The sequence below is a fragment of the Electrona antarctica genome (assembly GCF_951216825.1).
Source record: "Electrona antarctica genome assembly, chromosome: 7".
NCBI lineage: Eukaryota > Metazoa > Chordata > Actinopteri > Myctophiformes > Myctophidae > Electrona > Electrona antarctica.
The window spans coordinates 9,269,459-9,287,320 of record NC_136812.1 but is presented as its reverse complement, the minus strand read 5'-3'; the positions used below and the strand labels follow the sequence as shown (position 1 = coordinate 9,287,320).

The 17,862-nt window shown below is 42.0% G+C and overlaps 1 protein-coding gene across 1 annotated transcript; it reads right to left on the bottom strand.

Annotated features, from left to right (window-relative positions):
• Positions 1-1,350: 1,350 nt before the first annotated feature.
• On the bottom strand, positions 1,351-4,365 carry LOC306926732 (regulator of G-protein signaling 2-like). The gene is made up of 5 exons (XM_079506140.1): positions 4,240-4,365; positions 4,043-4,132; positions 3,294-3,355; positions 2,880-3,046; positions 1,351-2,109 (listed from the first exon to the last, which is right to left on the bottom strand). Exons 1-5 carry the CDS (start codon positions 4,335-4,337, stop codon positions 1,882-1,884), a joined length of 645 nt encoding a protein of 214 aa, XP_079362266.1. The 5' UTR covers positions 4,338-4,365; the 3' UTR covers positions 1,351-1,881.
• Positions 4,366-17,862: the final 13,497 nt, after the last annotated feature.

The window sequence follows — 17,862 nt, the reverse complement described above, 5'->3', positions numbered from 1 at the left end:
CTGGCCTGTAGTGTTTGTGCGTTGTTCAGAAATATGACGGCAGCGACTTGTATTATATTTACATGCGTACCATTTTGACACTACGGCTATTAGCGTTCATCTGTTGTGACACTAGTTTAAATAGTTTGAAGGGTAGGCGAGCCGCCAGATGAGACTGTGCAGCTTTAACCCATTCAGGCCCTACGTCAAAATTTAAAAAATGTCTTCAACATCCTGACAGTTTTCTGAAAAACCTTATGTTTCTGTATCAGTGGTGCTCAATATTTCATGTCAAGGACCCCAAAAATTATATTTAATATGCCTCCGCCCCCCCACATCTGAAAATATGTTGTTCCAGGGACCTCCCCCAGAAGCAAAGATTTGAGTTAAAATGTTCACTCTGTAATAATATATATTCAAAGATTTGAGGCACTTTTTAAAAAAAATAGCAGACCTACAAGTTCATAGCGCGGCACCGACTTCCGCGCAACAAGCTTGTAGATTGCTGCTTTTGAAAAAAAACGTGAAAACGTATGCAAATCTTTGAATAATGTATTCTTTCACAGCAAACGTTTTTTTAATTTTTTAGGCATGAATTACTGACCACGTTTTTCAGAAAACTGTCATGATTTTTGAAGACATTTTGTAGAATCTTGCCTGGGGTCTCAATGGGCTAAAGTCTGACCATGTGGTGCAGGACCCAATGTTGTAGAGACGGTGTCGTTACACCTGTGAAATGTCACAACAGAAGGCCAGCGGTGCGACCAGAGCAGGGTTCTGACGGGGGTGGGGGGGTGTCTGCGTTGTGTCAGTGCTGTACAATGAGCTCATGGCTGGGAGAACACTGTATTAAGACGCAGATCTGAACATAGGCTGTTGTCAGTCACTGCGTTCCCTTTTCTACGTTTACAGTGCAGTCGGTACGCAAAAGAGCATTTTTACTGGAACTCGATGACGCAGAGCCATCGGCTGCACAAAAAGGAGAGGAATGTTCATCAAAATGTGTGTTTTTTGTTTTGGTTAACTGCCGAACGCCAGCAACGCTGTATATATTACGGGAAGCTGTGTGCATGCGCGCGTGTGTGCGTGCATGCATGTGTAAAAACGTGTTAAACTGTCTATCGTGTCTAAACAATGTATGACATTTTATATGAAATGTATAGTTTTTGCATTATTGTGCATTATAGACGGACAGTAACAAAATGGCTATTGATCAGTCAGTTGATTCATAGCTGCACAAACATTAACTTTATTCTTGGAGCAATCCAGCTGCCCCCACATTCAACATCACATTATTATTTACAAATAACATTCCATTCCATTAATGTATAAACAACACACAAGTCAAGTCCGACTGTCCTCCTGCTGCTGCTTGCTGCCATCTGTGTAAACGTTCAAGAATTCAGCTTACCTCGGAAATGTATTCTGATTCTGAATGTGATAATTGTGCATGGAATAAACAGTAGGGCATTTAATAGAAAATGAACATTCACACGTACGTGCAGCACTCAATATAAGCAGTGCTATAGTGCCAGCTTGCTCAGTAACAATGTATGCATATTCACATATTTACAGTACATTCTTTGCTGTCGTCTAGTAGTGCTCATCGATGTGACAACTGTCTTTGGACTGAATCCCAACTCGGCATTTGAAATCCAATACGGTAACACTGAATCCAGCCTAATGGGAACCCAGGTGCATTAATTGGGCTTCGCTTTCCAGGACGGAAAGGATGGAAAAGGTCACCTCTAATTTCGGCAGTGGTTTTCTGGTTTTGCATTTTTTTTCCTCCACCCATTGTTCCAGATAATGTTATATGCAAGTATTTGCATCTGTGTGGGTGTGTGTGTGTGTGCACACTTCTACCCCAGTGCACGGCATGCAGCTCCATCATCAGGTCTCTTAGTTGTCACCGTGGTAAACAAATGAGTCCGTGGTGGCGTGGTGGTGTTTGCCCTTTGCCTCGGCAGCGGCGCACAGTCCCTTGTAGAGGTCAGAGTAGATGAACCGGGGATAGCAGTTGTTCTCCATCAGGCTGTAGATCCTCCGCTGTGCCGACAGGAAGCTGCTCTCGCTGGGCTTGCTGAGGCTCTGCGTGATGGCGCTCTTGGTGCGGAAATCCAAATTGATCTGTGATGATGAAAAGAGAAACGATCGACGTAAGCCTGAGAGCTATACAGTCTTATAAACACACGAGAGCTGCAGTGTAAACCAAGAGCTTTGATGATTACCAGATAAGATTTGTTTTCCTGACATATCCTGTTTTACCAAACAAATTTTTTTGGTGTGTGTGTGTGTGTGTGTGTGTGTGTGTGTGTGTGTGTGTGTGTGTGTGTGTGTGTGTGTGTGTGTGTGTGTGTGTGTGTGTGTGTGTGTGTGTGTGTGTGTGTGTGTGTGTGTGTGTGTGTGTGTGTGTGTGTGTGTGTGTGTGTGTGTGTGACGACTCATATACTGTACTACAGACTACACATACACACAAACTAATATACACTTTACAGTTTACACACAATCTATAAAGCAGTGGTTCTCAAAATGGGGTCCAGGGACCCTCAGGGGTCCTTGAGGGGGTTCCAAATGGATCCATATAGGTCTGTAAACTCTTGAGAGTGGAACCAAATGGACCCTTATGGGTTCATTTGGTTCCATGTTGTACATTCTCAGTGTTAACCCATTTTGGGCGGGAACCCCTTTTGGTGTTAGCATTATGTTATGCTTTAGCTATTGGAAAATAGCAGATCTACAAGCTCATACGAGCTTGTAGGTCTGCTATTTTTGAAAAATCGAAGAACCACATAGAAACATAGCTTTTTCAGAAAACTGTCAGGATGTAGAAGACATTTTTAGAATCTGATCTCAGGTCAAATTTAAGGGGGTATGATAAAGTATGTTAGTATAGTTACCTCTTGGGGAGCTTCGCTCCTGATGAACTCTTCGTAAATGCGGTTGGCCTTCAACGCGAGCTCCGTCTGCGACGTGGTGCTCCTGTAATCCTCGCAGGCCAACCAAAATTCGATGTTTTCCTCGCAGAACTCGGACTTCAAGAAGACACAAAATGCAGCTTTTCCGTCTGTTGGAGGACAAGACGGCAGGAAATAAACTGTTAAGAGAAACCTACGTAGCAATAACAGGCTCTGCAGGCAGGGACATATTTGCTTACAGTATACACTTACGTAAGCTAATCTGTCACTCTCAGCCCATTATAGCCCTCATTTTATTGTTGGTCATACATTTCATTCTATGCCCATTTACTATGTAACCTTTGAGACCATTTATATACCCACACCCATCAAGATATGGCACAGAGTAACTCTTACATTTGTGAGCGAGTAGTTTGTCAAGTGACTGTGCCCATTGTCTCACATCATCAGCACTCGGCCTGAGGGAGGAAAAACAAAGCATAAAATCACATTAGAGTCGCTTCTACAAAGAGGTAATTAGGCTTTCATGCCACACGTATAATCTGAAGAAATTAAAAACAATGCAATGATTACATTTCGTAAGGAATAGTCTTAAATATACTGTAGGCAATGCAGGTTTCCTTCGTAATTTGATTATGAGTTGAGCATAGTTTAGTTTTAGTTAGTTTAGTTTATTTGTCTCTGTCATTTATCACATCTGTTGTACATACAATATACAGTTTTACAATTGACCGAAAAGGAAAGGGCTGAAGCCGAAGCTTATTATGCCCACCTTATTGACAATTTACTAAATTATTACATAAAAAGGAAAATAAAATCCAAACTAAGGAAAACAAGATTCAAGGTTGTTGCACTTCATACAAAAACAAAGCACAAAATAGAGTGAAAAGAAAAACAATGCTGGACATTTGATTTTTGACAGAAAAAGCATTTCCAGATTTCTTGATACATACAGTAGCTGATCGATGAGAAAGTTATGACAGTTTTCTAATATTAATGAACCCTTACCCCCCAAATAATATTAATATTGCTCTCATACAATCAATGCCAATGGTGTAAATAAATTCACAGCTCATGATGACATGTCAATGTGATATCTTTGCAGATTTAGTCACTTATTCTTCAGTGAATATGGGTTATCTTACCGGTATGCTCTGTGTTTCCTCGCTTTGGATTTTGAGGGCGAAGACTTCACCTTAAATAAAAACTGTATTCTCATCTTCCAGGTTTTCCTCCTGGAAAAGAAATAAATAAATCAAACAAACGTCATTTAAATATTCTATTCGACATGATGCTTTCCCCAAGGTCATCACGACCACAGTCAGTTACATTTCTAACTCACTTAATTTCCTTTTTCTCTGTTGTTAGATCCAAGCTTTCCATACAGTTGGTGGATGCCATGCTTCTTCTGCGGGATACACTGACCAGGCTATCTCTCATGGTTTAATCTCTCAAGTCAATATACGCAAGTCTCTCTATACTCCCTTGTGACCTGTCAGCCAACTTTATAGTTTCCCACTGAGCGCGTTCCACTGTTTGACAGACAGTAGGCGGGACTGGAATGAAAGATCTTGAAAGCGATTGGCCTTTGCTATGTAAACACAACTTGCCCTGGTATGACTCTCGGGGCTCGAGGCAGTGATAGGCTGTCATTGCATAAACATTCCCCTCCCCGAGTCTTCTGTGTGCTTCCATTTTTACATCTTAAGGTCGAGAGAATGACGTAGGGGCCGGCTGAGTGCCCAGTGCCTACTTAAGAAAAAAAAAGTTCCATTCAGGGATTTGTTTTTGTGTCTAATTTGCTTAATTTAATATGCCTTTGAACTGAATGTAGCTGTAACTATTTCCCAGTTGCCATAATATATTTATATAAAGAAGAACAACTTGTTATGCTAACGAGACCTGTCTTCCATAGTCTAATACAGGGGTGCCCAAAAGGTAGATTGTGATCTACCAGTAGATCACACAGGCTGTGCTGACATGGCCCTAAAGATATGCAATTTAAATAAATAATAAACTATTTTTGGCATCTGCCACTTGAATTAAGGTGAATGCACTTGATTGATTGACATCAAAAAAGGGCAGCTCAAACCCACAATGCAACAGGCCTACCATGTTTTCAAAAGTGTTTCACACAAACATCAGTATTACAAAAAAGAAAAAGAAGTGCATTTGTCTAATATGCAACTATTTTCAGCAATGGGATAATATATATATTTTTTGGTGGGTAGATCTGGTTGAGCTGGTCATTTTGAAAGTAGCTCTCAAGTCTAAAAAGTGTGGGCACCGCTGGTCTAATGTGTGTGTTTGGACATGTGGAAAAGGTCCCTTTGTCTTTGTGACTTTACCACACGTATCAGTGTCCTACTCATCAGAACAGTAACAATCGTCTCTTGTTAAGGTGGTATGAGGAATCGATGCATAACGAGGCAATGTGCTGCTATGTATTTGCTGTAGCCTATTGTGCAGTATGTTCTAGTTCCCAGTGAGTGATGCCATTGTTGGTTTAATTAATCACCCAGGGCGTGTTGTCGGTGTGGTATTTATTTAGTTACGATGAGCTGTGTGGATAACATGATGACTGTGTGTGTGTGTGTGTGTGTGTGTGTGTGTGTGTGTGTGTGTGTGTGTGTGTGTGTGTGTGTGTGTGTGTGTGTGTGTGTTTGACTGTGTGTGTGTGTGTGTGTGTGTGTGTGTGTGTGTGTGTGTGTGTGTGTGTTGCAACATCCTCTGAGCTATGAAATGAAACACTTTCAAATGCAAGAATGTTGGCAGCAATGAATGCATTAATCTGTCATTCCTTTTTGCCATCAATTTGTCAAAGCTCTATAAATAGAATAAGTCTGGTCCCAAATAGAACTGTACGTACTGTACAGTAGTACAGTATGTCAAAGTGTCTATTTGATTGATGTACCCCTGTGAGAGAATACAGTGCATATGAGCAGTTGAGCACGAGCATTCACCTTATTGTGCAATGTCTCTGCCATCTTGACATATATTTGACTATTACTTTTAGTCGGACGGGTTGTTGTGTGTCAATGTTATCGAGTAAATACTATGATTTACATTTAATTCAAATGTTATGAAAATGAAGTGGAGGGATGGCAGTCCTGCAGAACACAGTCAGGCATAGTTGCACGTTCATTGCAGAAGATCAACGTGATTGTCTGTCTGCCTCGCTCGCATGCACGCACGCACAAGATGTGTGCACAGAACACAGAGGCCCTTTATGTCCCTGCACTCAGGTGGGATAGGACCGCAAATGGCTTGAACGTGTAATCAGAGTGCGCTTTGGTCAAACCTGTAGGACCACTGACTTCTTACAAGGTAGATTAACCTCTTAAACCCTACGTGCGTACTTGCGTACGCACGTCCGATAGCAAAATTAGACGATCTACAAGCTTGTCACGCAGCGCAACGTGACACATTGTGAGCTTGTAGATCTGCGACTTGAACTGTTCGCTGCATGCTCCCCTACTGTCACTGAATGTTCATCCGTTAACTATGTGCTCGGAATAGAGGGTATGCGCATGCTTAAAGTGAATGGCACATCGAGTGGCACATCGAGTGGCAAAGCAACATGCAAAGTGAGTTTAACATTGTTTAATGTTGTTTAATGCAATCAGATATGACTTTTCTGTTTGGATGTATGGGCTGTCAAGGCCAGAAAGTAGTTTATTGCCACTCAGTAGGCGTTCCTGCATAACTTCCTGGTTTGATGATGATGTCACGCGCATACTCTCTATAGAGATGCTAGATTGCATGTTGTTTTTTATATGCCTCATTGTGTTCGGCATCAATCCTGCTGTATTTCCATTTAGTCTTTGTTTGGCATACAAATTGACTCTAGTTTTGAATATGTAGCTACAGTACATGAAGCTACTGGTAGGTACAGTTGTCAGCGATGACATATAATGGGGTACGGTGTAAACAATGGCCAACTTTCTAATGCTAGCTCTATAAACGGTTTATATAGGCTGTATTGTCTGATCATTTTCTTTAATAATAATGTATATTATTATTGGGATGCTGATGCTGATTAGAATAGCTATTCATTTATTATTCAAACTTCAATAGCTATGCAGCACTGTCATTACTCAGCTCAGTGGCCTTGTGGTTAGAGTGTCCGCCCTGAGACTGGGAGGTCGGGGTTCAATCCCCAGCCGGGTCATACCAAAGACTGGGACCCAGTGCCTCCCTGCTTGACACTCAGCATCAAGGGTTGGATTGGGGGTAAGTCCCTGCGACATACTAGCGTCATGTCCAGGGGGTGTACTTGTACATCAAGCTGACTCACGCTACAGAAACAGGAGATAGGCTCCTGCCCTATGGGCCTCGATCATGGCTCGGCAAGGCTACTTACTGTCATTAATGCAAAACAATTGATGAAAATGTTCCAAATATTTGACGTGTCTTGTACGAGTTTGAAGAATGTTCAATCGTCTGGTGAGTGCAACATAGTGCACGTAATGCAGTTGATAACATTCCTTAATCTGGTTGATATCATTTAGCATTTTAGCAAGGTATCAGTCATGGATGCTGATGAGTGCCTTCATCATATCCCCGAAACACCGGCAGGACATTGTGTGCCCTAGTGGAGTATTGGGTCGACGCTGTAAACACAACACAGTACATCAAGACCAATCACGATTCGCAAATTGTTTAAGACTATCAGCGGTACATATGCGTCACATGCCGGGTCACGGGTGCGTGTTGTGATCCCACTTGGATCCTTCTCTCCGCCAGACCCAGCTTACTTCTCTCTCTGCCGGGTGAAAACATGGTGTCCGGCTCGTGTGTTTATTATGATGTGCAGACTGTGTGTAAGCAGCTGTCTGTTTGGAAGTGGACGAGGATCCGCGCCAAGTTTCCACTAAGGCCCGGCGTTCGTTCCGTCCGTTCCACACGCCCCGCGCATATACAGTACGGTGATTCCCAGCACTGCTTATAAAAGTTTGTCCTAGTTGGATGCCTTGCGTTCCAGACAGAGAAAGCGAAGGCAACGCGCTGTAACAGTTTGTACTTTTTGAGATCTTGGTGGTTTACAGTATAATATACTGTACTAATATTATTAGTAAAGGCCACTGTGGGTGGGTGGCACGTGGCTCAGGCACGTGGCCCGGTGTTGTTTTCTCACAGCGAGAACAGAAGGACGTCCCGCGGGTTTGAATCAAGGGGCCAGTGAGGCTTTCCAACGTTGAAGCACTGGGCCCTAGTGGTAAGAGAAGGGACTGCAGGCGGACCCGTGGAAGTATGATTGGGAAACCCCGTGCAGCTGGGCTTTAACATTGAGCGCGTTTGCACTTCCGCATTTTGGGCACCAAATTTTGGTGCCCAAATCGAAAAAAAAGGCGGAAGTAGAAGGCTCTTCCGGGTGCTTCAAAACGCCACTGAGCAACTTCCACTGACATGAATAGCGGGGGGGCGGAGCTTCGCGCCAGATCAGTCTCTATCCTTTTATATACTCTATGGTTTGAATCCGACTGGTGCCTTTTCCGTGTGTTCTCCCCCCGTCACGTGGGTTTTCTTCCACGTGGCACTGTTTTCATCTCACACCAAAAGTTAGGTAGCAATACTCGCCGCTGTCTGGCAGAAAGCTCCTATCTCCACATTTCAACTTTTTTCTGTTTTTCCTTAAATTAATGGGTTAATGTCATGTAAGAGTGTCGCAGCGGTGGCCGAACGGTGGCCGAACGGATAGCGGCGCGGTCTAGATACCGGAAGGTTCCCAGTTCCAATCAGCCGTCCGACACGTTAAAATTACCACCGCTGAAATGCCCTTGAACAAGGCATCAACCACTACGATGAAATGTGTTCTATGAGCAGGGCCTGGCTGGAAACAAGTTCTTGAGCTTAGCCCAGATACCCTGGGTAAATATAGATTTCATTTCATTTCATTTCATTTCACAAAAGTAGTGAAAATAGCCGATCTACAAGCTCACAACATGTCGCATTGCGACGTGTTGTGAGCTTGTAGATCGGCAATTTTCACTATTTAACCCATTTTGGGCGGGAACCCCTTTTGGTGTTAGCATTATGATATGCTTTAGCTATTGAAAAATAGCAGATCTCCAAGCTCATAGCGCGCCACCGAGTGGCACGCTACGAGCTTGTAGGTCTGCTATTTTTTTAAAATCGAAGAACGACTGACATAGAAACAGCTTTTTTTTAAATGGGTTAAAACTTTGAAAATAATAATAATACAAGAGGCTTGGTTTTGGACATACGAGGTTTCCATCCAATGGCAACGTGTCCTTGACTAAAGCCTCAGAGGCCCGGTGCAGCTCACTGGCTGCCCAGAGTTAGGATGGGTCAGATGCAGTGCCCAGGTGTCCCCATGGGGTTAATGAGAATATAACTTCAAAGCAGTTGAGACGAATAACCATAGAAGTCTATACTGTGGCGGCTGTGGCTCAGGAGGCAGAGCATGTCGTCCGATGATCCATGGCTCGGCGGTTCGAATCCCGGCTCCTCCTGTCTACATGTCGAAGTGTCCTTGGGCAAGACACTGAACCCCAAATTGCTCCCGATGTGCTGGTTGGTACCTTGCATGGCTTCTGCCGCAATCGGTGTATGAATGTGTGTATGAATGGGTGAATGTAATGCACAATCTATGTAAAGCGCCTTTGTATAAAGGTATATAAATGCACCATTTACCATTTATACTAATTATCCATAATGTATAAACAATTATTCGTCTCAACCGCTCAATTATCAAAGTGAGTTTTCATTGCCTTTCAGAGCACAATTTCCCGGTGTTCAGAGCAAATCATTCATACAAGCGCTATACTCCACAACACACCTCGCTGGTGTGCACAATTAAACGGATACAGACTTATTAGCTTGCAGATGAGATGATTCCCAACTATGAACTCTGGTTCCCAGTTGTCTTCATCCTATACCGAGAGGCTGATAAAGCCAGAGAAGTCATACTTTAAGGATGTATCTGTTTCATCATCATGATGAGACATCAAGAGATAAGAGAGAGAGGGAGACAGAGAGGGCAAATACACGGTGTACAGTACATCTAGTGGAGAACAAAAACAAGAGTGCCGAGAACTATAAAACTCAATGTTATGACTTACCCGACCCGTCCCGCGTACGTCTGTCTGATGATATACCAAAGTAGAATAACAAACGAGTTAGAGAGGACAGTGGTCTGTAGTCTGTACCAGTAACTGTATTGGTCTGACATCATAATAACTTAAGGGCTCGAAATGTACACTATTGCTCTACACTATATTGTCAAAATTTCCAAAGCACAAATATCGATTTTACTTTACCTTCTGAAGTTATTTTTTAGGAATGACCCCTAGAGATGTAGCATCTCGTTTTCAAGAACCTGTGTTTCAGAATGTAATCTGTGCTTCCCAGATATTAGGACAGTGCTTCATTTTGGCAGAATTCTAAGGCTGTAATTGATTGTTCATGCTTCATGGAGCACATCCCACAAATCATGGCCACTTCCTAAAAAGGGGTTATTTTAACTTTTATTTACTAAGGGAAGGTGCTGAGCACTAGTGCTCTTTTACAGCAACACCCTGTGCGCATGCACGCACGGCGCACGCGCGCACACACACACACACACACACACACACACACACACGCATTTCCCAGTATACCACAGTCTTATTATGTTGACCACTGAGCAGCTCCACTGGAGCATTTTGGGCTTCAGTGCCTTGCTTAAGGGCACTTCCTCGGTGCCACACAGTACAGCTTACACACACAATATTAAAGGCTTTAGCTGAAAACAGCAGATCTACAAGCTCACAGCGCGTCGCGCTGTGAGCTTGTAGATCGGCTACTTTCAGCGAAAGTCTTCCCCACGGAGAACAGAAAATACACTAGTATCGAGCCCTGAGGGACTCCAGTCAACCATAAGGGTTGATTTGGTGGTCAGAGTGGTTAAAGACTAACCTGACTCCGCCAGATGGGGCAGCAGAGAGTACCTCCCTGGAGGTACTCTCTGCTGCCCCATCTGGCGGAGTCAGGTTAGTTAAAGACACCATGGTTTTCAGTTGTGCACTACAGCATGCAGGGGTCGGCAACCTTTTTGACATGAAGTGCCATGTTTTAATGTTCTTGATAGCCAGTGTGCCAGATCAACATTTTAATTTTAATTATTACACCACATCAACATGCAATATTTCCAACTGATGTTGATTGTCCATATATACATATCAATATCTTTCACATCAGGATGTAATGATCATTAGAGTGACCACCTATTTCTCATACTCTCTCCTCAGTTAGAGTTGGGAGTTTGAATTAATGTATACGTAGAACTATGTGCAGGATGTCATTTAAATGTGAGTGGATCTAATTTAACTGACCAAACCCCTTTTTTGAATATCTAATTATAATTTTAACCCCTTTTAGTGTTAGCATTATGTTATGCTTTAGCTATTGAAAAATATCAGATCTACAAGCTCATAGCGCGCCACCGAGTGGCGCGCTATGAGCTTGTAGGTCTGCTATTTTTGAAAAATCGAAGAACGACTGACATAGAAACATAGCTTTTTCAGAAAACTGTCAGGATGTAGAAGACATTTTTAGAATCAGATCTCAGGTCAAAATTGGTTAAAAGAAAAATCCTCTCTCTCACACTTATGCCAGCGTGCCAGTGATCACCCTCCCCTGTGCCAATACCACTGCACTGTGAGCCAGTGATCACCCTCCCCTGTGCCAATACCACTGCACTGTGAGCCAGTGATCACCCTCCCCTGTGCCAATACCACTGCACTGTGAGCCAGTGATCACCCTCCCCTGTGCCAATACCACTGCACTGTGAGCCAGTGATCACCCTCCCCTGTGCCAATACCACTACACTGTGAGCCAGTGATCACCCTCCCCTGTGCCAATACCACTGCACTGTGAGCCAGTGATCACCCTCCCCTGTGTGCCAATACCACTGCTCTGTGAGCCAGTGATCACCCTCCCCTGTGCCAATACCACTGCACTGTGAGCCAGTGATCACCCTCCCCTGTGCCAATACCACTGCACTGCAGGACAGCTCTGTGAAGGACACAGCTAGGGAGCCGGCTGCTCTCTGAGAAATGGGACACACTGGCGCTGCAGGGCCGATGTGCACAAACATATTATACTATAAGTCTTCGTGTTTGAGCACAAAATGCATTTGGGGGGACAAAATGCACAAAAAGGTTTTGTCAGTGACATCTGAAATGTATACCGTTGAAATGTATTGGAGAGAAAAGAAATCATAGCAATAGCTCAGAGGTTCTCAAACTATGGAATAGGACCCCAAGTGCAGGTTAAGTGATGGTGGGGTCGCACATTGACAACTGAAAGAATACAAATGTAATCCTTTTATTTTCGTCAGTCTATTCTTTGAAAAGCATAGCCTGTGAATGCAGTTCTCTTTTTATTTTGTTATTTATTCATTTATAAATGCGTACAGAAACCCTTTTCCGTGGCCTTTAAACTACGTTGATATGACATACTCAGCAGGAATCACTGTGTTGTGCTTTTTTTAATAATGGGGGTCAATGGCATTTGGATTGGACTGAACGAGATAGATAGATAGATAGATAGATAGATAGATAGATAGATAGATAGATAGATAGATAGATAGATAGATAGATAGATAGATAGATAGATTGATTTACATATGACATGGTGCAACTTTTCACATCTGTGGCACCCACTATATTGGCAGAAGTGAGCACTTCTGGAGGTGCGCTCTATAGCCACTTTACATGCAATTCCAATTTGCTTCCACATGATATAAATTGTCTTCGGCCTGGCGAAGACAATTACTGGAATTGAGTTATGTTATATTTGATATATTTCACACACAAATCACTGCTTCATCATAATCATTGTATATTTTGTTCTGCTCTGAATTGCTCTGCCAAAGCACTACTTTTCACAATGGCTAATTTCACAAACAAATGGAACTTCCAGGTCTTCCTGTTTGTGCAATATGTCACATACAATGTACGTAAATTGCTGTAAGATGTCTTTTGCTATTGAAATGCCAGGATAACCCAATGTATTTTGTCAGATGTGCACAAGGCCAGGTTTTATTTTGAGACAGTTGCCCATAAAAAGTCTCAAGCTTATAAGGTCAACTAACTAAATCTCTTAAGACATGAATTCACATACTTCTGTTTGGGAACAGCTGACCTGAGAGCTTGTAAGCCTGTATAATCCACCTTGTGGATGGTTACCGAGGGATTCACTATTATAAGGGGGCTTATTTGTAGAATCAAAAGATCTGTTCATATAAACATTTTTTTGAAATGGGTCCTATTATTAAGTACATGTAATCAACTACGGGGTGCATACTTAGTTTAGACTAGTCATTGGTTAGACATGGGTTAAGGTTAGGTTTAGGTGTGCTGCCCCGTGGGAGGTGAGGCCTGACTCACACCTTTCGATCTAGCATACAACATTGATGCATGCTAGATGTATGAGACTTGTTTACTGATGCAAGCTCGCAATTCATTTCCAATGGGAGTCACATGGTTTGACAACATTTTTGTTGTACGGCTTTCGGCTGTGTTTCGACTGCCCCCCCTCCCCCTCATACAACACAAATGTTGTGTCAAACCATGTGACTCCCATTGGAAATGCATTGTGAGCTTGCATCAGTCAATAAGTCTCATGCATCAGCTATACATCAATCTGTTGCGAAGGTGTGAGTCAGGCCTTAGGGTGAGGGTTTGAGATAGTTGTAGTTGTAGGACTAATGACTGGTCTAACCAATGACTAGTCTAAACCAAAAACTGTCTAAACTAAGTACTGCACCTGTACTGTACTTGAGTATTATTATTATTATTATTATTATTATTATTATTATTATTATTTATTTGCACTTTACTTGAGTATTTCCAATTTCCAATACTTTTACTTTATACTCTACTACATCTCAGAGGCAAATATTGTACTTTTACTCCGCTACAATTTGGAAACTTTAGTTACTTTGTAGATTTAGATTATTATTACAAAACACTTCAGCCCTATATATATATATTTATTTTTGCCATTTGAAAACAGCATCTTGTAGATCGGCTATTTTCAAACGATTGTTTTCTACATTTTAAACTTGTGAAATGGGTCATTCTGCACAATGAGTACTTTTACTTTTGTAACTTTTAAGTACATTTTCTCTCTATGGCCTCACTCAGACCTTTAAAACATTGATGCATGCTTGTTGTATGAATGTTGTGAGTGTCATGGCCGCCCCAATGCATTTCCAATGGAAGTCACATGGTTTGTAGTCCACATTTGGGACTACAAGCTGTTGTATGGCTTTTGGCTGTGTTTCGACTGCGCCCCTCCCCCTCATACAACACAAATGTTGTGTCAAACCATGTGACTCCCATTGGAAATGCATTGAGAGCTTACAACAAGCATACATCTCATACAACAAGCATACATCAATCTGTTGCGACCGTGTGAGTCGCCCCTAAGTGAAGAGAGTGTGTGGGACCCTTTTCTTCTCAAGTAAATTTTGACACCAATACTTCTGTACTTTTACTCAAGTACAATTCCGGAGCTTTACTTGTAACAGAGTATTTCTGCATTGCAGTATTGATACTTTTTCCACCGCTGTGTTTATCAGATGCGTATTTGCTGCCATTTACAGTACTGTGTATATGAGTAACAGCATTAGTTTCACCAAGTGGACTGAGAGACATTGACTGAAAAAAAAATACATCGCATGGATGCACCTGGGACGTATCCTCAGTGATTGCGAACGCAGTGAGCATTTACTATGAGACCCAGCAGATCCTGTCTGTCTGTCTGTCTGTCTGTGTGTGTGTCACGCTGTAACACCAACCGCCCGCCACCAGAGGGCGCAGCTGTATCACACACAAAAACACACATGCATGCACACACGCACGCACACACACACACACACACACACACACACACACACACACAAACAACTTAACTTAATAAAAAAAAACTTAACTTAAAAAAACTTAACTTAAAAAAAAACTTAAAGAAAAAACTTTAAAAAAAACTTAACTTAAAAAAAACTTAACTTAAAAAAAACTTAAAAAGAAAAAACTTAAAAAAAAAACTTAACTTAAAAAAAACTTAACTTAAAAAAAATCTTCAAAAAACAAATGTATCACACACAAAAACACACATGCACGCACGCACACGCACACACACACACACACACACACACACAAACAACTTAACTTAATAAAAAAAAACTTTACTTAAAAAAAACTTAACTTAAAAATAAATCTTTAAAAAAATCTTTAAAAAAAAACTTAACTTAAAAAAAACTTAACTTAAAAAAAAACTTAAAAAGAAAAAACTTTAAAAAAAAACTTAACTTTAAAAAAACAAATGTATCACACACAAAAACACACATGCACGCACGCACGTGCACACACACACACACACACACACACACACACACACACACACACACAAACAACTTAACTTAATAAAAAAAAACTTTACTTAAAAAAAACTTAACTTAAAAATAAATCTTAAAAAAGAAATAACAAAAAAAAACCTTAAAGTACGTAATTTATTCTAATTGTTGTTATTGCAATTTACGAGCTGCGTTCGCTTCCCGCGTTTGCGCGTCTTACTTGTGTATCCCAAGGTGGTCATCAGGGTTTCGGGTCTCCCAACATCATACCCCTCACTCAGGTGACCCAGCCGGGGTGATCGAGTCCCGACTTACGTCCCAGTAGCTACCCTCGATCAATCCCATTAGAGAAAGACCAGGGCCACACAATCCGTTCCTCCTGAACTACTCTGCCGGGACTGGGTATGCGGGAGGATCGCATCAATCTGGCCCGTGGAAGGACTAGGCTCTGTGGGTTGACTCCTGTCCGGACCCCTCCTACGTCTCACCAGGTCCACTCCTGCTCTCACCAGGTCCAGCACCTGTGCGTTGCACCAGACTCCCAGCACCAGGCACTTCATTCAGGAGTGGTGGATTCTCGAGCCGCAATGGTTCTGCAGGCTCCACCTGGCCCATGGTGGTGACGCGGCTTGAATGGCCCTCCTAAAGGCCTCACCGTGGGTTTGTTGGGCTTCTTCCTCACGGAAGACACAGGCTGGGGCGCCAACCCATACTGCTCCCGGGTGCCGGCTACATTCCGGCTGCCACCAGTCTCTCCGGTGGTCTTCAGACTATTCCTGGTTGTCACGTAGTCTATTCCTATGAGTCACTATAAATAGAATAACTAAAACGCATGGATGCACCTGGGATGTATCCTCAGTGATGTATCCCAAGGGACATTGACCAGTAATCATGACTGACAAATGAATAAATAAATAAAAACAACTCAACTTTATTGGCTTAAGTACACAACAAAACAGTGTGTCGTTGGTTCACAGTAGCAATTATCCTCACAGAAGTGCTACTATAAAATGGGCATCAACTTAAAAGATAATCAAACATGGTTTAAAACTTTTGTGCACACAATCTAATTGTATTTATAATAAGATCATTCTATAAGCTAGAAACTGCATGGGACTCATCAAATTGATTATATTAGTTACTAATTGAGGAGACACTTTCTCATTAAAGAGAGATAAAAGCACTCTGACCTAGAGGAGACGTGGCCAGGGAATGTGTTCCTTAGGCAGATTGACTGGTCCGTGATGCACGCGTAACAGTTGATGGTCCTTTTAAACTCAGCGTATATATGATATACACACAAATAGCACTTTTGAGTGTCAGAGCAAGCTCTGTCGACCAAATGGATAACTTGTAAATAAATATTGCTGATTTCATTCAGCATGCTATTATTGGCCCAGGTTCTCTCTCTGGCCATGGGATCGGTGCAGACTGCACAGTATTCATAATGGCGGTTGCTTGGTCGCTAATTATATAACTTATATTTCACAAAATCTGAAAATAAGTTTCTATCAGACGGCCACAACCTTTGCATGATGGTGAACTAGCAACTGACACTAATACAGTACACTGTTATCTCAATAGCTTATTTAAGACTATATTTTGTGCTACTTCACGTTAAATGTAATGCTCTATTAAGTCAGATTGCATTTACAACCACATGCTTAGTGAAATACCTATTTTTATCTTAATTCGTCGTGGGAATACTATGTTGTTCCACGTATTTTGATAATTCAATGGCATCCTATTTAATAATATATCTTTACAAGCACTGTAAAAGTCTACAACAAACTTTGTACTCAAACCGCAAAATAAATAATACATTGTTTGACTCTTAAGTTAACTTAAGTATTAATCTAATAATACATTAGAACCATTATGCTTTGGAAGCAATAAAAATACATTTTCAGGATCCAAAAATGGACTCTTTAAATACGTCAAATAATTTATCACTGAAAATCTTCAGTACAAAAAGCTTGCAATCTCTTTTTTGAGTGTCTCAGAAGAACGAACGCTCACTGTGGAACTAAAGTGACCTTTTGCACTCCAGCGCTAAAGAGGTCACATCCCTATTATTGAGTCCCCAATCCTAAATACTCCCAGTGGTGATACTTCCGGTGGCAGTTGAAGGATCCAAATTAGAAACAATTCTGACACACACACACACGCACACACACACACACACGCACACGCACACGCACACGCACACGCACACACAACCATGCCACCCATCTAACATCCTCCATCGCTATCTGCACAACAGGAAACACCTCCTCCGCATGCAGAGAGGGGAGGGAGGGAGGGAGGGCTACTGTGCACTTTGCTGACGCAGCTCAATGGTCAGATCGAGGAGACATCAGTCGGTCACCCAGTGATTCATTCATTGTCTAATAGATTTCAGCTCAACTATGTACACAAACTTATCATCTGGTGCAAACAAAAACACATGCACACTATATAATCTTTGTAAATCTCAAATGTCTTTTTTTTTTTTGCTTGTCATCTTCTCTCGGCTGACAGTCAAGTGCCCTAGTGGTCAGTGCCATGGCATGGTTTTGTCCTGTATCCTGTGTCGGTGGTGATGTCTATCCCTGTGCCATG